At 37.9% G+C, this 27,915-nt stretch overlaps 2 protein-coding genes across 3 annotated transcripts in view; both read left to right on the forward strand.

The window, feature by feature from the left end:
* MAPKBP1 (mitogen-activated protein kinase binding protein 1) overlaps window positions 1-14,545 on the forward strand; it is a 151,921-nt gene extending 137,376 nt beyond the window's left edge. The window contains exons 27-31 of one of the 2 annotated variants that reach the window (XM_083365781.1): window positions 179-242; window positions 1,219-1,520; window positions 2,692-3,600; window positions 8,324-8,409; window positions 10,122-14,545. In XM_083365781.1, the coding sequence (XP_083221907.1) occupies window positions 179-242; window positions 1,219-1,520; window positions 2,692-3,600; window positions 8,324-8,409; window positions 10,122-10,418 (1,658 nt within the window). In that variant the 3' untranslated portion in view covers window positions 10,419-14,545. The remainder of the gene's footprint in view (window positions 1-178; window positions 243-1,218; window positions 1,521-2,691; window positions 3,601-8,323; window positions 8,410-10,121) is intronic. The other variant, XM_083365782.1, reaches the window with a different exon arrangement.
* A 3,033-nt stretch (window positions 14,546-17,578) lies between these two features.
* JMJD7 (jumonji domain containing 7) lies at window positions 17,579-27,914 on the forward strand. The gene is made up of 8 exons (XM_083350819.1): window positions 17,579-17,695; window positions 18,797-18,950; window positions 19,139-19,392; window positions 21,236-21,292; window positions 21,888-21,983; window positions 24,123-24,199; window positions 25,097-25,256; window positions 27,354-27,914. Exons 1-8 carry the CDS (start codon window positions 17,617-17,619, stop codon window positions 27,461-27,463), a joined length of 987 nt encoding a protein of 328 aa, XP_083206945.1. The 5' UTR covers window positions 17,579-17,616; the 3' UTR covers window positions 27,464-27,914.
* Window position 27,915: the final 1 nt, after the last annotated feature.

Below are 27,915 nucleotides of genomic sequence, written 5' to 3' on the forward strand. Positions count from 1 at the left end.
ACAGGATAGTTGGTGAAGCAAAGCAAAGTCTGCTATTCCAGGTATCTTTGTTCTTGTACATTGTACGCAAAATGGAAAAAAAAGCTAAGTCAGGTTTGTCTTGTTGAAATTTCACATCCAAATCCCCCGCAGCTTTTCATCTCTAATTTGAGTACCTTTCCTCCTTTTTAAATGACAGATGGATCCTGCAGGACCTTGGAGAGAATGGAAAACAGTATTTCTTCTCGGTTTCTAGGACTCAGGTAGAGTTCCACTTATTATGAATGCAGAACAGTTTTGCGTTTGCTCAGACAGGGCGAGCTAAGGTGGTGTACCTTCTAGTTCTGAGGAACAAAATGAGATTAGATGAAGCTTCCAGTCTTCCTGATGCATATTTTCAGGAAAAACACAAAAGCCAAAATGTGCCATGTTTGATCAAGATGCTTTCTAGCTGCATTTATTTCTTAAGCTGAATAGATAAGTCCATTGTGCTATGATGATGATCGAACCTTAACATTTTATTTAGTCTGCTGTTTTAGACATTTTATTTTACTTCAGCACGTCATTCAACTTGGAACGGTAAAAAAAAAGTTTACTAATCAGCTCCAGTCTGATTTCATTAGGCAAGGGGCAAAAATGCTTATTCTTCAATGCTGTATGAATATTTCATTTCTTATTATAGAAATGTTATGCATTATGGAATATGGAGTTTTTGTATATTGGATAAAAGTGTTATTTCTATTGGGAAGTCTTTGGTTTGCTTTTTGTCAGCATAGAAGAGACCAGAACAACTGCCTATAACTCATAGTAAGTCAAGTGGAGCTTACTCTGATAACAGATTTACTTGCTTCAATTGCCTCCTTGTCACTAAATCATCTAGTCAGACATAGCCATGCCAACTATCTCATATTAAGATCTCAGCTATCTCATATTAAAAGATTACTCCAATAATAACAGAGAGTTACTATGCCTTGCACAGTGCAAGTTCCTCCTTTTCCTTAAATCATTCTGTCAGGTATAGCCAGGCAACTGTTCTATAAGAAGAGTTTTTTATGGAAAGAATTAGCCTTAAATATTATTTAATGTCCTTAGGAAACACCTTTATAGAACTATTGTATTTTATAGTAGTTAGCAATAATGCAACATAATGATGTTATATAGAAGTAGACGGTAGAAATGCGGCATTATGATGGCACAAAATTGTCAATCAAATATCTTGTCCTGTCTTCAATTCCATAGGGAACACTCAACTTCTGCGTCAAAGCTGGTACTGGATGAGAAATCTACTGAAGGGTCTGCTTTGCCAAAGCAAGTTACCAATGAACTGCTGAAAAATGGGCTTGACCACCAGCACATTCCCATGGAGAATGGGTTCCTTCAAAATGATATTAATAAAATTAGGTCACTTTATATGCAGAAAAAAAGAAAGTCTGCTGTAGAGATCAACAGAGGACATGGACGATCTGTTGGCTCTTTCCCAGGTAGCGATGGAGCAGTGGTATTGTGGAAATCCCAATCAGTTCATGATCTTGTTCATAATGGTAAGGAAATGCCTTCTATGAAAGGGTTAGAATGATGACTTCACAAGGGGAAATCTGTCCGTGAGGCTGAAAATCCTAAATGTTCTCATTCAGAAATGACAAGTTCTCACTACAAAATGTAATTACTGATCAATCTCAGAGGTGGGTTGAGTTGGACACACAGTGATCAGAAGGAAATGCTAATTCCTCCATCTGATGATAAGAGGCAACTTGACTGGCTCTTTCAGAAGGCAGTCATTGTTTTAAAAAAATAAGCTACAAGTCCACTGAGCCCTGAAAGGAAAGGAAAGATTACCTAGATCTTTTCTTTTAAACAAGTGTGAAAGAGATCTGCCCTCAGAAAAGAAAATTTGGTCTCACTCAACCCTGTGAAAACATAAGCTGCCCTTCCCTCCCTATCAATTGTGGGGAAAAGTGAATGGATCAGGCAGCATTCTGTTGGTATAATGAATGAGACTTTGGCAATCCTCCTATGTCCTTGACATGCAACAGGATTCAGAGAGACCTATAGAAACTCTCAACATAATTCCTATCCCCTGCTTCTTTTGACATCAGTGGGAGGGCAGCAATTTTATGAAATAAAAAGGAGAAGAAGAAACAACGAGAACAGTAACTGCTTCTCCTTCTCTTCTGCCCTGGTAAGCTGAGTTTCAAAGGGTTTTGGATTCTCGGTTGTAGACAGGAGTTGAACTTCTTGGTAATAAATTAGTTTGGTGTCTGGGGACTGGCATCTCACATTTTCCCCCCTGTATTACATGTGTTCTTTAGGACTGCATTTATTTTACTTAGTATTTTGCACTACTCACAGCCGATAATTATCACAAATTCTGTGTTAGCAATAACAACCTGGGATTATTATTCTGTGGCTACTTTTTGCCTTAAAGGAGAGATGCCATTGCAACTTTCAGGTTGATCGCATATTACACAGGCAAAAAGCCCAAATAAGACATGTAACACTATTTCTTGTCTAAATTTTTCTAACAGAAATTAAGGTAATGATGTTTAGAGAAAAACTATGTAGAACAAAGTGTTATAACATTGTTATTTTGCTTACCATTTCTTCCAGAAATTGAAGTGAAATACTTACATTTAGAATCTGGAGCTATTTTAATTCTGATCGCACTAATTGCTCCAGACCAGTTGTGTGCATTTATTTATTCCATTTCTACAGATAATATTCCTGGCGTGATACTGTCTGTCAGGCAGCGGCCGCAGGCACTAATGGTAGGTGAGAAGGAGCCAAAATCCAATCATTGTCAGACATTTTCTGCAACACTGTTGAAGATGGAAAGTTCCAGCTGTTTGCAAGCCAAAGACATTAAAGCTGCAAAACCAAAGTCCTACATGACTCCTACCACTAGCTTCATGGCCAAGATGTCCCGTAGTGTGTCTATGGGAGAAAATCTGTGCTTTAGTGGTGGGTCAGAAAACCAGAATGAAGTGAAAATCAGCCCGCAAGTATCAGAGAAAACAAGATTAAATCTGTTAGAGGACATTGAGAAGAATAAGCCATTTGTGAAAGACAACAGCCCAGTGAAACCTTCTCTTCAGCAAACTGCAAGCTCTTCATCACCCAATTCCTTTCACAGCAAGTTGGCATCTAGTCGGGCCCATTTGACCCTTGACATCCCCAAGCCTCTCCCTGATAGACCAGTATTAGCTTCTTTCTCACCAAAGACAAAGTCAAAAACTGTGCTGGGATCAGAATCTCCTCAGTCACCTGGTACTGTTGGGAAAAAGAAACAGTCTTTTCCTGAAGGATGGGCCTTGAAATTGGAAAGTCAAGCATCTGGACCTCTTGGCCTTGGTAAAAATAGTCCTTTGAGTTCCTGTGCAGACACTCTGAAAGAGAACCAAACACAGCTGAGGCCTAAAGCCCAACTTGAGCCAAGAGTAACTAATTTCAAACTAAAAGAGCCTTCAGATGAACTGCATTCGAATTCTCCAGAAAAACTGCCACTGGAATGCAGAGATAAAGTTGCCACTACTAGTTATGTGCCAGCAAATGATGAGGGTTGCGCTTTTGAACAAAGTGGGCCAAGGTCTCCTACGAATGCAAAAGGCTTTGGAAAGGATTCAGGTGTGAATAGATATCTATCTCCTATCTCTTTTACTCTCTTCTGTCTTTTGTCTTTGTTAACTGCTTCCCTTTCCATCATGTTTCTTTCCATCTAGCGTCTGATTGTCATGTCCAATCTGCATTGTCATTATAAGCCATCTTTTCAGTGGTGAGACATTCTAGTCTGATTTCTGTTTCCACTTGTTCTTACATTTTATTTTGGTGCATGGGTATGTTACAGCTCTCATGTGTTTCTTCTTCAAAAGAGAAGTTAAGAATAGGAGTAAACAATAAATCTTTTAAGTAATGTTCTGTATTATAAAGAGACGCGGTGGCTCAGTGGGTTGGGACGCTGAGCTTGTCGATCAGATGGTCGGCAGTTTGGCGGGTCAAATCCCGAGTGCCATGTAACAGAGTGAGCGCCTGTTACTCGTCCCAGCTTATGCCAACCTAGCAGTTCAAAAGCACGTAAAAATGCAAGTAGAAAAATAGGGACCACTACAGTGGGAAGGTAACAGCATTCCATGCGCCTTTGGCGTCTAGTCATAGCCACATGACCACGGAGACATCCTCGGACAAGCGCTGGCTCTTTGGCTTTGAAACGGAGATGAGCACCAGCCCCTAGAGTTGGAAACGACTAGCACGTATGTGCAGGGGAACCTTTACCTTTACCTCTGTATTATGGAAATTAGGATTTTATGCCAATGTTGCCAGAATTTAACTATTAAATTCTCAAGCTTTTCTGATACTGTATGTTAACACTTAAGCAGCGTAAAAAACATGACACACTTGGCAAAAGGAAATTGTTGTGAAGTAGCAAGAAGGATAAAAGTAACATCTAGAATTTAAAGGATACATTTCAAATATTCCAAGATTTTTTAAGTTTTAGTAGAATGAAATATGGGGGAAGGTGGGGGGTGTTACAGAAATGTTTGCAGGAGATGAAGATCTGTCCATTGATAATCTTCCACCCTGCTGAACAATTTTCCACTGCAGACTTGGGCACATAGTGGGGAAAGGAGATTCCCCTATACTAGCAGAAGTCCACTTGCAGAAAATTAAATGTCTTCTGTAATGTTTTTTTGTTGGATTTCAAAGCAATAATGTATCTCTGTATCACAAATCACTTTGGTTAGTTGAGTAAGTTTGCATTGCAGATAATGTGAACTTAGTTCATTTACAAGAGGCCACAAACATTGAATGTATTTTATTATAAGTGATTTTTAAAAAGGGTTTAAATTTATTTGAAAACAAATATTTGAAATGGAATATTTTTCAGGGGGTTGAAAATGTTTTGAAAACCTTCATCTCTTTAGCATTGAAAACATAACAAAATAAACTCTTGTGTCTTATTGACAAGATAGTTTTAGAGCAGGGATCCTCAAACCTGGACACTTTAAGACTTGTGGACTTCAACTCCCAGAATTCCCCAGCCAGCCGTGCTGGGGGTTGAAGTCCAGAAGTCTTGAAAGTGGCCAAGTTTGAGGACCCCTGTTTTAGAGCACTTGAGTCCCATCCTGAGAAACCAACTGTGGATATCATTTGATTCGAGTATGAAATTGAAAGAATCATTCCTTCAAAACCTGTCGGCTGTGAAATGCCTTATATGCTAATATGAACACATTGAATTAAGATAGGAAATTTAACTAGAAGGCAATAAAAAGGATGAAATGCTGCATATTTTAAAACCAGCTGCATTGAGTGTTCATCTTTAAGTGGAATGTTTTGGCTGTCTTCAGCAACAATCCCCTGAACAGTGATTTGCAGTAACTAAGATGAGAGAGCACCCTAGCTTGTATTAACTGATGTAAGGCTATCTCCTCTGCTGCATAAAATTAGAGCTGGTCACAAATAAATTCTATATAATTTCAATACTTTAAATATAAAAAAATTAGCTAACAAGTGCCAAAATTTGAGGTCCAGACCAAATTAACCCTCCTCCCTTCCGCTAGCTGTTACTTTTACTGATTCTAAAGACAAAATTAGATCTAGAAGTATTCCCAAGCAACGAATGTGATCATCTAGATTTTCTAAAGCAGATTGAATAACCTTTACCAAGACAAATCAATTCATGAACAGGTCCTGATTTTTGGTTTATTGGCTCTTACCTGATTTAATTCAGTTCTATAGTCAGATACTTCTACTACCAAACCTGAACTTGATGAAAAAGAAAAAGAGAAACTTTTGTGTGGCACCCGAATGCTGGTGGCACTTTATTCTAAACCTCTGAACCATTCAGCAATTTAATATAGTGGTTAAGCAGCAAGATACAGTGCTGCAGAACTCTGTAGTGGTAATAACATTGCGTAGCATTAAGCAGAAATCTCCCAGATGCATAACATCCATATCTGAGCCTTGTTAATATATTCAACACATACCCAATTCAAACTTTCCAGAAGAATATCACGGCCAGCTGGTGAAGGGCAGCTCTGTCCATGTCTTCCTTGCAGCAAAGATGATTTCACAAAGACATGTTTTAAGTCCTCTCTACAATGGATTTGCCCAGAAATAATTTATTCATCAATTTGAATAAAGTGGTTATATTGATAGGAAATAACAGGTGTATTATAAAAGAATATTTATTTTTAACCATCCATTTCCAAAGCACGTTTATAGCAACCAATAAAGCTTCATTAAAAATATCAACTAATACAACAACGCAATTACATCAACTTAATAAAATGCTTTTCCATGAAATATCAGGAGCAAATATGAAGCACTCTTTTTCATGCTGTAATAGGCTTCACGTTTTGCTATAAAAACTCCTTTCCTTGAAATTATGTCCCGCATAAATTGTATTGCTCAATCACATTATAACAAAGGATTCTTTTTTTGGTATAGATTTTATTAGTTTTTATAGGGTTAGAAATAAGGTGGGGTCGGGGTTAGGGTTGGGATTTGGGTTAGGATTAGGGTTGGGGTTGGGGTTTCTCCAAATGACATTCTCAATATTTAGCAAACAGCATAATGTCTGGGTTCATAATAGATAACAGTTAATTATCATAAACAATATGTTAATTAATCACTCAATAGCCTCCTTGCTAATATATATTGAAAATTACATATCACATTCCTTAATCTCTAACTCGTTTTTTCTAGCCATTGATAGAAATTATCCCACGTTCTAAAGTACTCTTGAGTCTTCTTTCTCTCTAATCTTTAAAGTCAATCTATCAATTTCTGCACACACTAGAATTTTCTTAATTAGTGCTTCTTCAGCTGGTTAAGAACAAAGGATTCTTGAGGGCAGGAGTGAGTGTTATTTTATATTTTACTAATGGCTTGCATGCAGCTTTGGGCCTTGGGAAAAGTTATCTAACATCTGCTTTCAGTCTTTTTCCATCTACCAATTGTGTACCTATTTCTCTTTATGGAAGAAAAAGACATGGAAAACGAAGTATGATCATCACAATGGCTATCTGCTATTCATGGCTGAAAGTTCATTGCCATTAGTTCTGAAGACTTGTACATCATTCAGCTAAGAATTTTGGGATGCTTAGATACCATAAGCAACATGTCCATATATCTGCATTGGCATTGATTGATTTCAACAGCAATGTAAATATATAAAATGGGAGGATTGCTTTTATAATGAAAAGAGAATAGTTAATAATTCATTCAGGAAAAATAGTTAACAAGATTATAGAGATTATTCATACTGCAAATTAACAAGAATGTGAAGAATTTAAAGACTTCAAATGTTAGCTGGTGTTGACTTTTTTTTTCTTTGAAGGTGGCAATCCTAGGTTTGTAGAATAGATTGGAAAACTGGAAAAAAATCCCAAAGAAGGATATGGTTATATTTTTGCCAAAGTGTGTACATTTGTGTGGTTATCAAGTGCTTGAGTTGAGCAGTTCTTTGGCTTAAAATATATCTTTTTTTAATTACAGAAGAATTTTTGGTGGGTCTTAAATGTTATCTTTGTCAGGACATAAAGGCTTACGCATATGTTTATTTTATCCATTTTTATGTCATTCATTGTGTGTCTTTTACATGTTTGACTGTGCTTAATTAGTAGGATGGCAGCTAGGCAAGTAACCAAAGTTAAACTTGCCTTTTAATACTTGCAAGATAGTGATGTATGCTAAAATAGGTTTTCTATAACCATCAGTCCCTTATATTGTATCCCTCTTAATAAGTCTGTAAAACAAGATGCTTTGGGGGATTATATGAATTACTGTATCAATTATTAATTTCTAGTACTCAGATTTCATATAGCTATGATGTATTTCTTTCTTTATTTAATTGGGACCAGACTTTTTGACTAGGATCACCGATTGCACTAAATCATAGCTGTTTAACCAGTGCTTCTTAACTAATAAACAAATCTGGCAAGTTCAGGTTGAATCGGCTAAGCCAAACCTAAACAATCTATATTACTCTTGCATTTTTAAAAAACTATTCCTTTTTTTTTAGAAAAACTATTTTACTATTTTGGATGTACTTATTGATGGGAAGGAAACAAAGGCAAAGCAACTTTCGTTATGGATAGGCCTAACTGGTGTCTCAGCATGCTTTCTTTGACAAATCAAATTAATTAACTGGTTGAATTAAAATACATTTCTAGGAATTGTAATGGTAATCATATGCTTCACATTATCAATATTCAAGAATCAATGACTTCTCCAAAACTGGTATGATTTTGCATGGCTTCAGTAGTATTTTTCAGTAGTGAATCATAGGGCAGACTGAAATTAAACTTCTGTTCAGTATTTATCTTCTTTTGTTCCTCCACACTATCAGGTTCTTCAATCAGTGTTGAGCAATGCAAGCATGTAGTGTCTGAGCTCCAGGACAGCATGCGTAAGGCCATCCAGATATATCACCTGGTAAGCCACCTCTTTGTTTCTGTTAGATCTAACTGCTTATGTATAAAGCCACGTTATTAATTCAAAAATATATAGCTAAGGATAGGAGCAAAAAAAAATATTCCATTAAAGAGCAGACATCTGTTCTTGTTCTTGTGTGTGATTTGTTGTTGTTGTTAGTTGCGAAGTCGTGTCCGACCCATCGCGACCCTATGGACAATGTTCCTCCAGGCCTTCCTGTCCTCTACCATCTTCTGGAGTCCATCTAAGCTCACGCCTACTGCTTCAGTGACTCCATCCAGCCACCTCATTCTCTGTCGTCCCCTTCTTCTATTGCCCTCCATCTTTCCCAGCATTAGGCTCTTCTCCAGTGAGTCCTTCCTTCTCATTAGGTGGCCAAAGTATTTGAGTTTTAGCTTCAGGATCTGGCCTTCTAAAGAGCAGTCAGGGTTGATCTCCTCTAGGACTGACCGGTTTGATCGCCTTGCAGTCCAGGGAACTCGCAGGAGTCTTCTCCAGCACCAGAGTTCAAAGGCTTCAATTCTTTGGCGCTCAGCCTTTCTTATGGTCCAGCTTTCACTGCCATACATTGCAATCACTGCCATACATTGCAAGTGTGTGATTAGAAACCAGATTAACTACAGTAGCAAACTAGAAGGTAAGCTGAAAGAATTTCAAGCTGCTGACCAGCTATACCGAAGCCCAAAATATGTATTATAATTATGTATTCATAAGATTTTAGCAGCTCCTTACTTTTTCTTTACTTGCAAGTGACCAAAAACCATTCAGAAGCATCAGGAATTGCATTTGTTTGGCTTAATTTTTAAAATTCATCAGAAGTGGAAGAAGACAAAATATTGTTGTTTTTAAACAATTACAGGTAGCTCTTACTTACCAATCATTCATTCAGTGAGCACTGGAAATTGATGGTGCTGAAGAAATAATTTTATGGCCCAGTTATATAGCCATTTATCACCATTGTAGTATTCTCGGTCAGGTGAATATAATTACAGTCAGTACACATTGGCCTTCACCTGCCCTGTGTTTCCCTTTCCCCTTGTAGAGCAGAGAGATTGGAGAAAAACAGATTGCAAGAAAATAAGCTGTTTGTTCTTCTATACATTGAAGACAATGTGATTGCACTAGCGGCCTGGTGCTGGGGGATCATGGGCATGCTGTACAAGCAGTTTACATATTCTCTTGCAATCTCTTTCTCTCCAATCTTTCTATTTTGCAAGAGGGTGGGGAGAAAAAAAACACAAGTAGCCAATCTCTTCTTGCCCTTCTCTTCCTGCTCTCTGATCCTTCCCTTCCCCCCTCCACTGCAGACCAAAGAGATTAAAGAGGGATTTCAAGAGAGTGTGCTCTACATCAAAAGCAATGCAATCATGTGGCAGCCTGGAGCTCAGAGCCATAGACATAAAACTCACAGTATTCTTTTGAAATCTCTTTTTCTCCAATCTCTCTCCTCTGTGAGGGGCGGGAGGAGGAGGAAAAAAAAGCAAGAAATTTAGGTAGGCAATCTCTCTTTTGCCTGACCCTTCCCCCCTCCATATATCTGAAGAATGCCCAGATTGAAGAAGGGTGACTTGAATTTTAAACACTCTTCTATGATTGCAAGTGATAATCTTGCAACGTAGGATTTACTGCTGATAGTTATTTATTTATTCCTTTGCTTTTCTAAAATAAAAAAACTTAGCTGTAAAACAAGCCGATTTGCATTTCTTTTTCAGGTATCTACTGACATGGAATCTTCACCTGACAAAGATGAGATTGCTGGTCTCTTCACTGAAACTTTCTCTGTAATGAAAAGAGATTTGGATTCCCTGAAAGATGGCAAAGGACTTCAAAGGAAGAAAAATCAACTGAAGCAGCCACAAAATATAGTTGGGATGCCATTAGGGGAGAGCAGTGGTGGAACTTTATCTAGTCCTCGGCATTTTGGAGATGACCAAACTCTTGCCTTGTTGGAACAATATTCAGAGTTACTGCTACAAGCTGTTGAACGACGTATGGATAAAAAACTTTAATTATAGTTTTCAACGACACACACACTTTTAATGGAATGCTGAGAACCATACACAAAAACTGATGGAACTTTATCATATTGACAACTTGAAATAATACTTTGGGGTGTTGTTTTTTTTAATCCAACGGGCAAATTTCCTTTAACAGAAACAGTTCTGTCCACATCTTTTTAAAATGTGCTGGTCACAGTACTAATCCCCTTGTGCCTATCTCCTCCATTAAGAGTGTTATAAGAAATATTTGGCTTAAAAAACATTCTAGCAATTAAAGGGAATCAGTCCAAGGGTGGCCCAGCCTGAAACTGCTGACTTAATAGAATGAGATCAAGATGAAATAAGGTTTGTCCCTTTGCAGTGTTATCTCAAACTAGGCATAGACTATTAAAACTTTTATTTATTAATTTATTTTTGCAATTATAACTCTGCAACTTTTTACCTGGGTTTTGCAGTTATGGTTATTTTGACATGTTTTCCACATTTATAGTGAGAGAGATTTGCTACAGTAAACATATTGATGGAACAGCAAATAGGTTATAGAACTGCTTTCTGTTGTAGCCTGCATTACTAAATTTTGCTTCCTTATTCCTTTTTTATTATGCCAATATGTTTTATTTTAATTTTGTATTTAGCATTATGATCACTCTGCTTCCATTTTCTGTTTAAAGAAAATTCTGTGCTCTACTTTTCATTGACATTTGTTTCCACAAAACATCTGTCCTTTGGCTCAGCTTCTAGGGATTTGTTACAAAGCTTGTTGGTTAAAGGAAAGGCTTTTTAAATCTGACTAGTTGTACTTTTCTCAAGTTTTATGTAAAGCTAGATCTATCAGAGTCAAATTGATGCAGTTGAATAACTCTCCAATTTTTAAAATTCTTACTGCTGGGTTATGTCAATGGCGTTAGCTACTGGACTCAAGACGTTATGACTGTTCTGTTTTCGTGGATATAGAAATGTAGAAAGATTGATATGATGGGGAATGGATAGTGATAGAAAACAGTCACAGAACAGACTGATGAAAGCTTCTAATCAATACATCTTCTGGGAAAGCTTCAGATATTCCTAACTTCCCAAAAGAGAGATCCCCTTTCTCTGTCTATGGCTGAAATTTGAAAACAATCATAAAGTGTGAGTGTTCAGGAAATATTGATTGCTATGACATTATTATTCTATTTCCTTTTCTCCCTTACATTGGAACATAACTAAAGCTGCATGAAATATTACTGTGTTCTACATTATGCCAGGCTTCTCCAATTTCATATCAATTAGCACATTGCCCTTGTTCAAATAAAGAAGAAAGTAAGTGCAGGTATACATACTTTCAGCTACGGTACTCTTTGTATTGAATTATTAATCCTAACATGTCTGAAGTATTCCCTGATAAAAAAGAAACCATTTTAAAACAATAAAGTTATAAAACATTCATACTATTCTTTCAGGTTAGACAATGGAGGTGTCTCTTACTGCTGATCTGATCATTTTAATAAATAGCTTTACTTTATACCTTAGCCTTCCTCTTCTGCCTCCTAGATTTGTTGAGGTTAAAGCAACTTTGTGGAGAATTCCTCTGCCAGCAGGCCCAAATTAAAATTCTGAAGATTTGTGCTCATAGTCAAATCTAGAGGGCACCTTGGTGGAATAGGCTGAGTGGCTTTTCCACTTGCATTTTGTAAACTGTTATGTGAACATCTGTCTTCACTGTCCATCTGTGGTATAGCTTTTTGTCTGAATCTTGTTGATTTTCATTCAGCACCACTGCAGTGTTAAAGAGATCTGCAGAGCTGTTCCCGTTTTGGCTGTCCACTGAACTCCAAGGCTGGGGACTTGGGGCAGCTAGTGCTGTTTAATTATGTCATTTCTGGATTTGTTTAGATAATTCTCTGAATAGATTTGAATGATAGTTGATGCGCTTCTTAAAACTGAGCTTTTATCTTTCCAGCTATAAATGCTTGAATTCAGAGATACAAAAGAACTCAGGATAGACTGCTGGAATATACTCTTAATTTAAGTGAAAACTAAGGTGGCTATTTTCTACATATCCATGTCAGGAAATGTCTTAACAGCCAAAATGTCTTCTTCCTTGTTCATATCTAGACTGTAAAAAGTGTTCAATGCTCAGGAATCTTTCCTATGCTGGGACACATGCACTCAGGTAAAGAAGTCATGCTTCCAGATATCCTGTGGCATGAACAATGAGGAATTCAGAGTGTCTATTCAATCTTGACAGGGTCAAACATTCAAATGTCTTTGGAAATAAAATCAACTTGCTGATAATTTATACCTCAAGCATTAATGAGTAATGATTAATCAGGGACTGCCTTGGATAAGAGGCAACATCTAAACCCCTGTTAATTTCAAAGCAGTTTCCAGTGATTAAGTTTCATTGTGTTATTCTGAGATCAGGAACTATTTATTTTCATACACCCAGGCAGGAAAATATACTGTAATACAGATGGGGACTTGGATGTGTACTAGAACTGTAGTTTTGTGAGTCTTGAGTAAGTAGATATTTGAGGAGAAATGGATAGGCCTGTAATTTCTAATATTTAAAGGCATACCGAAGGCTTCTAGAAAAGTTATAGGATTGAGAATCAGTTGATTCAAGGAGCAAAATAGAAATGAAAAAGTTCTGGAGTGGAAAAGAGACATTGTAAGTAGAGTTAGCAGTTAAACAACAATGTAAATGAGTTTGTAATTAAGAATTTGAGATATGTTTGTCTTTTCAAGTGCCCTTTATTTTCCCTCTAACATTTATGATTTGGGCATTGGGAATGAATATTCTCAGCCAATAAAATTTCTCAAAGCCATTTGAGTTCCATGAGATTCTGACCTCCCTTATTTTCTCTTTTTGGTCAAGAAGAACCAGGAGAAAAGCCTACATGTTCTCCATGGAAAATACTTGATGTAAAATACACTTTTTACTCATTGGTGGCACCTTATAGTAATTCAAATATAAACTTTGGAGCATTGCTTTTTAAAAAGTTGGATTATAAGATTTTGTGACAGTAAAATGTCAGCTAGCATACTTTTTGTTCTCAAGTGCATGAAGTTTTTCTGGTGTTGTTATAGATGTTGATTAGCCCTTTAAAGAAACTTCAACATGTTATCCAAGGGGAGGAAAAATATAAATGCAGTATTTCAATCTGTTCTATTTCTACTGTTTTTAATGTATGCATGCAATTTATATATATATATATATATATAAAAATAAGAGAGACTGTAAAAGATCAATTTCTGTCATATTTGCATATTGTCTCTGTGTTTTCTGAAATGTTTCTTAATGTGATTTAAAGTTTCTTACACTATTTCTCTTTTCAAAGATAGCCTTTATTTAAAAAAATATTGTGCATGCAAATCAGACCTATCCCTGTTTCTATACAAAGACAGGAAAACTTTCAAAGGCAAGAAATATGTGCACACCAGTTATAGATATATGTATCTGGTGTTTCTACACATGAATATCCTGTTACGTACCTGTACTTACTTGTTTTCTTTTTTGTGTAAATGTCTTTTTGATATTGGGGCATATTCATTTCTCATTTTGATTCAGACCTTATTCATCCCAAAGAAAGAACAGAGGGCAGTGTTTTAAAACATAAATAACATTGTCATGTATGTGCACTCAGCCACTGGATCTACAGAATCCAATATTTAAAATATTACAGATTCAGAATGCAAAGCAACTACTGTAAGGCCCTTCAGGTATTGCTGATTAAATTGTTCTTTCTCTAAATTAAAAAAAAAAGAATATTCTGTATTATGTGTAAATAATAAGCTGAAGCTGGGCTGCTTATATATTGGGCTAACCTGCTATAAATTAGGAATACAGTAAGCCATGTCTACACAAGATATCTTTAAGCCTAGGGTACAGATAGCTTTTATCTGTATTCTTTCAACACTCCCTTTTTATTTTACACATGTTTAAAAGGAGAAAACATCCCTAGACCTTATTTATAAATGGTGTTTTGTATCTTGACTTTAAGGGAAAATGAACCTTTTAAAATGTCCTTTTTTAATTATTTGAAAATTGTTTTAATGGTTGTTGGGGATTTGCACTGTGAGCAACTTTGGGGGGGTGTTTTTAATTCTGCATTCATTTGTATTCAATGTTTAAATTTCAATAAACAAATTTATTGTTACAAATTTATTTTCGTGCTATTGTTTGCTATGATTTTGTTAAGGCAATTGATGAACTCAGTGGGGCTACAAAATAAAGTGGAATAAGCTACATTTCCCCCGGTAATTTCAAACTAAGAAAACAGGCAAAAGTTCCTTAACATATCTCTAATTATTGTTCTATAAATCAGTTTCCTGTGCAGTATGTGCAGATGTACATTTTTCTTGTCAACCCTCTCAAGATGATACCCATGGACCAACTGTACAGTGGACTTAAAGGGAGAGAGAGAATATTACCAAGGAAGTAAAAATTAGTATAGTAAGCAGAGCCAATTTTGTTTTCATATGTTTCAGCAACGATCTGTTAGCTAACCTAGTTATAATTGGGAGAAACATTAGTAGAAATGTACTGTATACAGAAAGCAAGATTTATATATTTTCTTGTGTGCCAATATGGTACAGATGGTAGTAATCATAGTAATAGTTATAGTTTTGCTATAGAAAATACTTTGATTCCACAATACAGCTCAGGACTTAAGACTGATTCAAAGGCACTATTTATTAATTAATCAAATTTATATAGCTGCACAAGAAGTGACTAAATGATATTAGATATTTTTGCATTTGCATATTTTAAACATTTGCACTGTATGTTTGCATGTATATGTTTTACAAATAAACCCTTACGTATGGAAACGGATAGGAGAGTCACCTTCAGCAAGATGAGCAGCATACCAGTCTAATAAATAAATATAAAAAGTGAAATAATAGCAACAACCATAAAAAGAAATTGGGACAGCAGAAATGCTAATTTACAAATAACTGCAGTGCAATTGCTCCTTTGTTGGAAGGGTAGTGAGTCTGGACTCGGCAGGATTATGCACTGTGATTAAGGTAAACTAAATGAGACATATTCCTTAATCATAATTGAATTTGTGGTCTGGATTGGGATGACAGTATTTTAATTGGGTTGTCAAAACATATTTTAATGATTATATATTTTAACTTTGGTTTAGGAGTGAGCTCAAACAGCATCCTTTGAACCAATTTTAGCATACTGTGGCTTGCTTTTGCCATTTTTCTGCCAACAAGTGAAATCTAATTAGGACTTTTCAATTTAGGCAGAGTTGTGATGATTGCAGTGTTTGTAATTTTTTTCTTCTGTGCAAAGTGTTGTGTTGGTCAGAATCAGTGCCATACCTTGAGAGCCTTCCACCTCCCTTGGAATTTTACAGAGAATGGATCTGCCCAAAGATTTTTGAGTTTTTCACTCTTTTTATGATGAACTGAAAACCACAATTGAGATTCCCTCAGTATCAAAGAACCTTTTTATTGCTGTGGCCCAAAAGAATTGTGTCATCTCTAAATGTGACTAATTGTTACATGTGTGTGGGTACTAACATGGGTGAACGATAGCCTTGGGAAGCACATGAAATAAAGTTTACTGCTCTGACTAGTCAAAATCTCACTTGAAAAGCCACTAATAGACCCAATGTGTGGACTCTGACCACTTCCAAAGGGAGAAAACTGTTTTTTTTTAAAAAAAACAGAAGGTTTTGGTAAAGCCCTTGGGGAGACTTAGGTGTGAACATCTCTTGTAGGTGAGCACCTCAGCATCGTTTTAGTAGATTATCACCGATTTGGCCCAACCCCCAAATTCCCTGGCAAACATTCCCGAACTGTCTACCTTATGGACCAATCTAATGGATGCAACCCTTACCTTGACCACCCCAGATGAACCTGCTACTTGGGCAGAAGATGGATTGTATAGTTTAACAGAATTATTAGACTGCAAACTGTATAATAAATACTTACAAATGAAGGGAATTTAGAATAGCAATGCTGTTTTACTTCTCTATACTACGCTTGCACACATACAAAGAGATAAAGAAAATTGGCTAAAATAACACTACAAAAGAAAGTTTTGTGAAAATAAGGAGGGTACGGCTTTCCTTTTATACGCTGCTGCCTGCGTGTGGAGGAAATGCACCCAGCTTCTTCGGAAACCTTGCCATGGATACAAGCTGGTTTGGAGAGATCTTTGGTGATGGGCAAAGAGAATTTTTTTCTGGTTGTGTTAGTTTTTGGAGGTCTTCTGGTTTTGCCATGTTTGATTCCTGTTATCCAAAGAACAGTTACTTCTACCATCTTTGGGATGACGGTCATAGCATCCTCTGTAAGTAGGGATAAACCCCATAAGCCAGCCATGGTCCTGACATAACAAAGGAATAGACATCATTGGTAACAGAAAGCATTCTGTTACAAAATTAAAAAGGGATGAATGAAGGGATCTGTAACTGGAACAAAAAGAAATTGTTTAGCCGAAGTATTGCTGTCTCGCTTTTGTAATCAGCGTTTTGCATGAGGCACAAATTTCATGCAAATGTGGGAAACATGTACATGGATGGGATGTACTGAAGGAGCGAATAAGGGAGTGTACAGGAATGATTGATGTCTTCCTTATGATGTAATGGCTTTGTTTTCTGATTTTCACTGGCTAACAAAGTTTATAAAGCAATGCTACGAACTTTCTAAGATGTGGCACTTCTGGATGTAACTCTGCTAGCGTTCCAGATTGTTTGCCACCCAGCTGTTTTATTTGATCAATTAAAGCATCGTTTCCTCAAGAAGCCTCCGTTTGAGTTGCCTGATTAGACTTTGAATAGTACCCCAAATTTAAGTTAAGGACCAGGGACCTTACACCCTGCGTGGAAAAACAAAACAAAATCCCATTTATCATCTCAGAATATTAGATTTTTTCCATGCAATCTGATTAACTGGGCCAGTATGGCAGCCAATTTTCCCTAATCTCAAAAAATGCTAAATACGCTCGGGGTTTCTTAAAACGTCTTTGGGAGATTCCAGATGTGAAAATTACTGGACCGTCCAAAAAAAAAAGCCATACTGAGATTAAGACGTATTGGTCATTTGCACAACACCCTGAAAATCTCGTTGCATGAACGCGGCCGCCACCAGGCACTGGAGTCGAGTTGGGGGCGGAGCCTCAGCGGAGGCAGAAGGCGGAGCCCGGCAATGGCCCTGGGCTCGTACGGGTTGCGGTCGGCGCACGCGCAGATCAGACTGCCCGATGGCGGAGGCTGAGGTGAAAGAGCGGGTGTTGCGAGCGATGAAATGCTGCTTGGCTGATTTTCCCAGCGAAGCCAGGGGTGAGCGGGGTGTGTTTGTGTGATGAGAGGGCACGTTAGAGACAGCGAAAGCTAATCCTCCCTGGTTCGGTGCATAAAATGGAAGTAAGAGTATACGATCCATTTATAGACTAGAATACCGGAAGAAAAGAGAGTGGTAATAATATAGTACCATGCTGAATATATTGCAGTGTATAAGACCACATTCTTTTACACGGGGAGGTTTTAGGATTAGGGGCTTCGTTGCAGAAGCCGTCTCTCGCCGATTGGGATTGTGTTAAGGCCGTCCAAAGATCGCGGGATGGCCTTCCTTCTCTGCCGTGGAAACCTGGAAACCTGATCGCTACCCCCCCCCCCCAATAAATAAAAAAGCCTGCATGGTTTTGCTGGCATCGCAAAGTTGGTAGTGCCCCAAAGTGAATCATAACCAGTGTGTTTGCTACTTTCCAAAATTGGGAGTGCTGTTGCACAAAATGCTGTACAGGTAGTCCTTGACTTACAACAGTTCATTTAGTGACCATTCAAAGTTACAAAGGCACTGAAAAAAATGACTTATGACCACTTTTCACACAATTGAAGCAGCATCCCCATGGTCACGTGATCAAAATTTGGATATTTGGCAACTGGTTCATACAGTATCCCGGGGGTCGCGTGATTATCTTTTGTAACCTTCTGACAAGCAAAATCAATGGGAAAGCCAGATTCACTTAACAACCATGTTACTTACCCACAGTGGCAAGGAAGGTCATAAAATGGGGCAAAACAAATGTCTACTTAGGAACAGAAATGTTGGGCTCAATTGTTGTAAGTCAAGGACTATCTGTACATTCTGTAATGAAGCAGTGATAATGAGGTGTCATGTGGAGGCAGTTGATAGAAATACAGGTAGGCAGGAGGGGCATAACATTACCAAAAGCCTAGGCCTGTTTAGCTCTCACACTCCACAATCCCAGCCTGCATAGCAAAAATATCTGGAGTATAAAAATTCTCCTCCCAGTCTGTTACTGAATATTCTGGGAAGAATGACAAAATTACCACTGCTCCCAAGAAAAATTTTAGGCAGAGTTGTCAATCCCTAAAATGATTGCAGTATTCATAATTTTTTTTGTTATGTGTAAATAGAGTTGTGTTGGTCAGAATCAGTGCCATACCTTGAGAGCCTTCCACCTCCCCTGGAATTCTACAGAGAATGGATCTGCCCAAACAAACCATGTGTAATCCGAAATGCTTTCAAACACTGGCCAGCTCTGAAGAAGTGGACCTTGGGTTACTTGAGGTAGGAGGCTACAAATAATAAAGGTGGGATGTGTGTGTGTGTATAAATACATCAAGTCACTTATATGATGTCTTGATGATGTTCCCAGCACATCTGAGAGTGTTCTTCCACTTTTGCTTAAAATTTTGTGATTATTCTTTCTCAGTTTCTTGCACAATGATATATCTCTTGTGCTATTTTTGGTGCAGGCAGATAATGGGCTCCAAGCTGGTGAGTGTGGCAGTAACCCCCAATGGTTATGCTGATGCAGTTTATCAGGACTGGTTTGTTATGCCAGAGGAGCGACATATGCCTTTCAGTGCTTTTTTGGACATTTTGGAGAAAAAAGTATCTTCTCCAGGAGTGTTCTATGTGCAGAAACAGTGTTCAAACCTGACTGAGGAATTTCCTGAACTTATAGGTGATGTGGAGCCTGAGATACCTTGGATGAGCGAAGCACTGGGTAAATATTAAAATCCTAATATTCCAGAATTGGTACTATATTGGACAGTTGCTTTCTGGCTTTGGCATGCTCCAAGATTGCATTGTTCATGGTGATGTTGCAATCAGAATTGATGGTTTTATTACTGTGTGTGGAGTTCCCAGATAAATAAGTTATATGCCTTTTGTTGTTCAAAGCCATTTTACCTTTTAAAATGTACATTGCAACACACATAAAAAGGGGCATGACTTTGATCTTGCAGCCACTATGTTGACGTTTTTGGCTTTGTGCAATATCCCTTTTTATAGATAGATTTGCAGCAATAGTTGGAGTTGCTTCCCATGAAGTTATCAATAGCCTGTCCAGTTGTTGGTCTTAAGATAGCGAATAACTGATTTTTAGTGGATTTTTGCAGAAAACAAGGGCAGAAATTTTGAAGATCTAAGAATACTATGTTAAATGGTGTAGTACAATATAGTGTTTTCTTTATTTTACCTGTATTATCAGCAGTTCTTTGACATCCCTGACTACGTCCAGCAATTCCATGAATACATTTACCCAGTTTAGAGGTAAAACCATTGGCTTCAGACCAATTCCCATATTTAGTTTATATGATGGTGGAGCGCTGCTAGTATGTGAGTTAATGTAATATTTGGTTCTTCGTTATTCTCTAGAAAAAATTAGTTTATTAATCAAATTTAACTTTCTCCCTTCTCCCAAACCAAACCCTATTATAGAAGCTTATAGACAGAGGACATAGATTCAGTTATCCCAAGTTGTTGGATTGTTTTTTTTATTATAACACTAAAACTGTACAGTTAAATCTATTTAAATAATTATATCTGGGTGTTGCCAAACTTACAGAATACTAGAAGAAATTTCCTGATGATAAAAGCTCTTGAGCAGACATGTCAAACACAAGGCCCGGGGGCCAGATCCGGCCTGCGAAGTGGTTTCATGCGGCCCGCGAAGCCATCCTGGAAAGTGAGGGAACGGCCCCCACTGCCTTGGCCCTGGCTCAGAGACCCTCCTTCTGCCAGAGACCCTCAGATCTGTCCCACTCCTGTCCCAGCCCCCATAGGCACCCTTGATGCGAATGCTGTAGAGCTGGCCATGCCCACCCAGTAGGTCATACGCACTCTGGCCACGCCCACCCAGTAGGCCACACTCACCCTCGCCATACCCACCCGGCCCCGAGAGCAACCGTAATGCTGATGCGGCCCTCAATGAAATTGAGTTTGACATCCCTGCTCTTGAGCATCGGAACCTTCTGCCTTGATTAGTGATGGACCTTCTTGCTGGGTGGCTACTGCAGAAGATTGCATTAGATGTTTTATTATATTCCTGGAGTCTGATTCTCTGAGTTTTAATTTTAAGGAGCATTATATAACATAACTATTGAGGAAGGGGAAATAAAAATCGGAAGAGAATGAACGTAAGACAGCCAGTTTGGTCTAGTGGTTAAAGCACCAGGCCAGAAACCATGAGATGATAAGTTGTGATCCAGCCTTAGTCATGAATGTTGGCTGACTTTGGGCCACTTCTACGACATAAGGCTTGGGTGATCCAAAAATAGCAGACCCTGCACTTTCAAGAAAATGCTAGGAAGGGGGAAAAAAAACAGAATGAAAATAAGCATCTGTTGTTAGCTGCTTTCATTGGGCATATAAAATAATTCATCCTTGTGCATAATGATAATATATATTTCTGAGACATTAAAGGCTGTTTCTTCCAGATTTATTTAGAAAAGATGTTAGGAAAGGGTGCTAGTTGACTGAGTGAAAATAAAATTCTTTAGCAGAAGTTCTGCAAGATAAGGTAACAGAAACCCAGACCTTTTTCTGATTTGACTTTTTTTTAATAGGAAAAAAGCCTGATGCTGTGAATTTCTGGCTGGGAGAATCTTCTGCAGTGACCTCATGTATGTATGAGATCAGTGTGTTCTCTGCTGCAATTTATAATTGGAAGGCAAATTTGGGCACCAAAATGCCTTTAAAAAAAACAAAGGAAAAATTCTGCTTTTGGGGAACTTAATATTTGAAATATCATCCTTACTCCTAACTGTTACTGTAACTGAACCTAGATCCCTGCTACCATGTTGCAGTTACTTCATCTGTACAGAATTTTGAAGGCAAGAAAGTGGGCGGGAGAGGCATTCAGAAGACACAGAAGGATTATAAATAACAGGCAATGATGCCTGGACTCAGTTCAGGGAATCAGGCAGGGCAATTGCATAATGAAAGGCTTACCTAGAAACCTGCTGAGTCCCGTTCTCCCCACCCCCCAAGTCCTGATCGCTGAATGTCATTGTAGTCTGTATTTAAAATGATTGGAGGATAGCAAAATTAAAAAAAAACCACAAGCCGATTCATGGATAGTGCAAATATATGTAATTATGCTAATCCTTATAAATTCATACTTGAGCTTTATTTTTGTACTCTCTTTATTATGGAGGTAACAAATGACCATTCCCTCTTCCTTTTCCCAGTCTTTCATTTTTCTCCCTCCAATCTTAGTACACAAAGACCATTATGAAAACTTGTACTGCGTGATTTCTGGAGAGAAACATTTTTTGTTGCATCCACCAAGTGACCGTCCCTTCATCCCATATGGTAGGTATTTTGAGAAATGGATAGGAATGGTGTCAGCTACGTGATGTTGATATTTTGTGAGTCATTCAGAAAAATGCCTAGGCTTCAGTATTTTGCTGTGCAGCAGGGACTGTGGCTTTTTTAAAAAAAATAAGCAAAGCATGGATAATCACCATACAGCACGGGTGGTAGATACAGCTGAGGTGTATGAGAAGCTTGGAAAAGGGATAAGAAGATGAGATCCTTTCTCTTGGCCCATCCCTCTTCTTTTGCTTTGGCTACTTGTTCATCCAGGAGATGTTAAATGTAGTGAGACAGGGAAGACATTATGAGTATTCCTCGACTTACAACCATTTGTTTAATGACCATTTAAAGTTACAACAGTCCTGAAAAAGTGATTTATGACTATTTTTCACACAACCATTGTAACATCCACTGAGGTCACAGCAGGAATCCTGGCAAGTTGTGTGATGCCCATAGGTTTGGTGTTCCTGCTCTGCATCTTGACTTCATAGGCCTAGTAGCATAGCATAAGATGCTCTTATCAGCTTCTCCCATTATAGATAGTCCTCAACAGTTCATTTAGTGACCATTCAAAGTTATAACAGCATTGAAAAAAAAGTGTCTTATGGCTGTTTTTCACATGACCGTTGCGACATCCCCATGGTCACATGATCAAAATTCAGATGCTTGGCAACTGACTTATATTTATGATGGTTGCAGTCTCCTGAGATCGTGTGATCACCTTTTGCAACCTTCTTATACGCAAAGTCAACGAGGAAGCCAGATTTACTTAACAACTGTGTTACTGACTTCACGGCAGTGGTTCCCTTAACAAATGTGGCAAGAAAGTTTGTAAAAAGGGGCAAAACTCACTTAACAACTGTCCTGCTTAGAAATAAACATTTTGGGCTCAATTGTAGCCATAAGTCGAGGACTACCTGTACTTGAGCATAATGCACTGCAATAACCTTTCCCAACCTGTTACTCTATAGATTATTGGAACAATAATTTTGTGGGCTGGGCATTGTTAGAGTTACAGTATATTCCTCAAACATCTGGAACACATCAGGCTGGAGAAGGCTGTGTTGTAGACTTCAAACTTTTGGCATAATTTCTGGAAGAAAAAATCAGTAACCAAACTGGGGATTACATGGGATTTGTGGTTTCTTTCCTGTTTTTAAAATATTTATAAAAGCATCTACCTGAAAATGGAGACATTTTAGACTGATGCTATTGGTAAGGGGGAGTGGGGCAGGTCTACTCCTTGCTAGATTCCCTTCTGAAATTGCTGCTAACTTTGAAGGGGAAAAAGTATGGTTAAAATGCTGATACGTATTGGGGAGCTAGAATTTGGATTGATTAACCAAAGAGTTATATTTATGCTGTGCTATGGCCTCACTCCAAATTCTTTCCCCCAGTGTGGCTTAAAAAGAAAGGGAGGAAAAGAGAATTTCAGTTATGAATTCCCATAGAATGCCTGATTTGCCCTCAATATTAAAACAGGTGTTTGTATGTGGATGTATGAATGAATTTTTTATATTTACATAAATAAATTCATAAATATACCTCCCCCTCTCTCTAGCTATATATAAATTCAAATTCAGGTTTCTGTAAAAAATAAATTCCAGTAAAACAATCTGTTTTAAGGGTAACAATCTATATTCAGTGGTAAAATGCCCCTTGATGCTCCTTTAAGTTTGCCACCTTGGCCTGAGGTGCCTTGGTACATACATAGTGTGGGAACTGCAGAGTTAATCCTAACCTAAAAGGGACGCGGTGGCTCAGTGGATTAGGACGCTGAACTTGTCGATCAGAAGGTTGGAAGTTTGGTGGGTCGAACCCCAAGTGCCGCGTAACAGAGTGAGCGCCTGTTACTCGTCCCAGCTTCTGCCAACTTAGCAGTTCGAAAGCACGTAAAAATGCAAGTAGAAAAATAGGGACCACTACAGTGGGAAGGTAACAGCGTTCCGTGCGCCTTTGGCGTCTAGTCATGCCGGCCACATGACCACGGAGACGTCCTCGGACAAGCGCTGGCACTTCGGCTTTGAAACAGAGATGAGCACCGGCCCCTAGAGTCGGAAACAACTAGCACGCATGTGCAGGGGAACCTTTACCTTTTTACCTTTAGTTTGCTTGTATCTGTATATCATGTTCCAGAGTTGTATCCACCAGCAGCTTACCACATCTCAGAAGATGGGTCATTTGATATTGTGGAAGATAAAACGGCAGAGAAGGTATGCATAACTTTCAGTCCACTTTATTTTAAAAATATTTTTCATGTTCCATTATAGATTAAAAATATGATTTGATATTTGAGTAATAATTCTGCTTAATATGCTATGATTCTCAGATCTATTATTTATTTATTATACACATGAGCAATAATGATATGTATAATGATGCTGTATAGGGCGGGATATAAATGGAATTAAAATAAATAAATAAAAATAAAACTAGATATAAAACCCAATTAAACAAATGGGTCAAAAACATTATACTTGTGTATTTATGCAGAAATATTGAAAATTCAAAAGGGTTCACTTTTGTGCATCAGTATATGTCAGGGAACAAACAGAACTGGCAATTAAATATTAATGTTCAGTCCTGCTTCCACAATACTAAGACACCTTCCAAAGATTGGCAAGATACAGAGGGACATACAGTACATTCAGAAAGTATTAGGACACCCTTCACTTTTGTCAAATTTGTTTGTTCTTTTTAATAAATTTACAGACATTTCTAAAATTCTGTTTTCACTTTGTCATTATGGGGTACTGAATGTACATTAATGAGAAAAAAAATGAATTTCAACAACTGTAGAATCAGGCTGCAGCATAACAAAATTGACAAAAGTGAAGGGGTCTGAATATTTTATGAATGCACTGTATTATGTTTCATAGAATAAATGTCAATAGCTTGCTATTAATTTAAGCAAAGTACTAAGTGTACATTTTAATTAAATAATTATTTTAAAAAGTCCTTTGACATTTGGTTGTATTGCTTAATAATTGTAAAGGATTCTATTTTCAGTCCTTTTCAAATATTTCTCATAAAAAGAAAAAATGATTCAATTCTGGAAGAAATAATTATCTTATTAATAGCTATTAATATAATATTAACCTTTCATCCAGGTACCCTGGATCCCTTTAGATCCTTTAAATCCAGATCTGAAACAATACCCAGAATATGCTCAAGCAAAGCATTTAAGATGTACTGTGAAGTCTGGTGAAATGTTGTATCTTCCTTCTCTTTGGTTCCATCATGTTCGGCAATCACATGGCTGCATAGCAGGTAAGAAAAATGCCAAAAGTATATTTTAATTTATAATAGCTACAAGCTCACCAGATTTCTCCATCAATATGTATATGATCTTCTTCTGACTTCAGTTAGATTGTTTTCAATGTCATTCCAAAATATCAAATCAAATCTTTATTGTTGTCATAAGCCAGTACAAGGAGGGTGGGATGCAGTCAGTTTAAAAGCATAGAAAATACACCAGAATTTAACAAAAGAAAAAATGAAAACCTACAAGATATATGAAGTAAAACTGAAATTTATAATATATATATATAAATAAGAAGCTTAACAAGAGTAGAGGCATAGGGATGTATAAAAGGTTAATATACTTATCTGGCAGGAGAGATGCTGTGATCATTCCAAAATAAACCACTTGTAGGAGCAGACCTGGATTCACTCATTCAGATTCTACTCATGGAATAGTTCTGCAGGCAGACATAATAGAGTAGAGTAGAGTAGAGTATTGAAAAGTACTGGGTACATGTTTAGAGGGAGTCTTCGGTTACCTTGAGGAGATTGCAAAAGAAAGAATTGATAAAAATTACCCTTATCTTCTTCAAGTAGTTGGAATTCCCGCTTGAAATATTATTAATTTTATAGAAGGCAACTCAGAATCCAAGCCAGTCTTTGAACAGATCAAATTCTACCACAATATTTTGACAGTTTACCAATTTCTCTGCTGCAATTCAAAGTAAGAATTGCATACATGCTATAAATAGTCCTTGATTAATGACCATTCCTTCAGTGTCTGTTCGAAGTTACTGTAGTGCTGAATAAGTGGAATTTACGACTGCTCATCCCTGCACTCCTGCGATCATATGAGCATAAACTGGGCCCTTGACAACCTGGTTGCAACCTGTTGCAGGCACATGTTTGCCATTTGTGACATTCCCTGCCAGCTTCTGACAAGCAAACTCTAATGGGAGAAGCTTCTAGGGAAGGTTGCAAGTCATTCCTGTAGTTCACTCCCACTTCTGCTGCTTTTTCTCCTGAGGAGCCCACCTATGAAGTATGCAGTACCAGGGATCTCATATACCAGTGGCTCCCAAACCTTTTAGGCATCAGGGACCAGTTCCGTGGAGAGAGGTTTTTCCACGGACCAGAGGGAACATGGCTTTGTGTGCTGCCTGCATTCCTCAGATGGGGCTTCACTTGTTACATGGCCCAGTTTCTGGCATGCCATGGCCTGCTGCCGGTCCATGGACTGGGGGTTGGGGACCCCTGTTATACACCCTAGTGTGTACCTGACTGCAGCATCCCCTTTCCATGCACTCTGTAGGATGCTCACATGGCTGAATTCACCTGTCAGTTACTTGCGCACTTTCTGCACCCTGCAGCAGCCATCCGCCGCTCAGTCACTCTCATACCATGCTACAGCAGTCGTTTTACCTGCCTGCCAGCCTGCTTGACAGCTTGCCCAGGATTTGGTATTCCTGCCAGCTTTCCCATGAATTTTGCTTGTGGGAAGCTGGCAGGAAATTGCAAGGGGGGGGCGTGTCCTCCTTTAACAACAGCAATGAGACTGCTGAAATTGTGGCTGCAAAGTACATAATATTGCACTTTACAACTGCATTGCTGAGCAGTAGAAATTGCACTCTTAATTAACCTGGTTAATTTAAGGACCACCTGTACCTATGTTCATTTAAAGTAAAGATCGTCTTCACAATGGATTCTGTATGATGTCTCTCTACTTCACCCCCCCCTTTTTTAAAATGTAAATTCTGTTTTCATGAAAAATATATAAAACTGGATTATTTTTGAAAATATTGTACTGGAATGCTTTTATAGCCATGTAGTAACTAATGTTACTAATAAAGTTGTTTATTGAAGCAGAACTGTTGAAATCACTTGGCTGAATTTATTTATAATGGGCAGAACAATTGGATGAGTCCCCTCCAAGGTTCCAGTGACAGAATCTCTCAAAACCCAGTGTTGGGTTGCGACTTGGTAATAATACTAAAGGTAGAATCTGCAGATTATCTATAGGTGTAGTTTTTAATTTGCGTTGAGCCACAAAGTTCATTATAACGCTTAAATTATGGGATAAAAATACTATTAGTAGTATTAAAAGACTTTTTCTTTCTTCCTCAGTGAATTATTGGTATGATATGGAATATGATCTAAAATACTCCTATTATCAGCTTCTGGATTCTCTCTCAAAAGCTGCACAACCAGTCTTGGGATCTTCTTGGAACAGCTAATCTTTTACATCTAATATGGAACTGCGCTTAGAATTTTTGTATATCTTTATTCATATAATTTAAATAAATAATTTCATAATTGATCTCATAAGGACAAAAGGCACTTTTTATATCATGTGAATGCATTATAGCAGGGCTTTTCAACTTTTTCACCCATTCTACCGCTTTTAGGATATGGCAACATTCGAGCACCACCAGTCGCCTAGCAAGGTGTCAAAAACTTGATGACCAAAAAAACAAAAAAAAGGAAAAAAGTGATGAAGTAAGGCAGTCCTCAACTTACAACAGTTCGCTTAGTGACTGTTCGAAGTTACAATGGCACTGAAAAAAGTGTCCCCCAAGCCACAGCCGAGCAAGACACCTGCCTGCCCACCCAGTGGCGCTCTTCCTCCTGTCCAAGGTTTTCACTGTTGTGAGCATTTCTGTTGAGGATTGGCAGCAGGGGTGGGGTG

This window comes from Vipera ursinii (assembly GCF_947247035.1).
Source record: "Vipera ursinii genome assembly, chromosome: 1".
NCBI classification, from domain to species: Eukaryota; Metazoa; Chordata; class Lepidosauria; order Squamata; family Viperidae; genus Vipera; species Vipera ursinii.

Bases quoted from the DNA above. Each gene is read 5' to 3' on its own strand.
- JMJD7 (XM_083350819.1), top strand. From the start codon at position 17,617: ATGGCGGAGGCTGAGGTGAAAGAGCGGGTGTTGCGAGCGATGAAATGC. The intron at 19,393-21,235 runs GTAAATATTAAA...TTTTTTTAATAG, and splicing joins TTGGATGAGCGAAGCACTGG to GAAAAAAGCCTGATGCTGTG. The intron at 21,293-21,887 runs GTATGTATGAGA...CTCCAATCTTAG, and splicing joins ATCTTCTGCAGTGACCTCAT to TACACAAAGACCATTATGAA.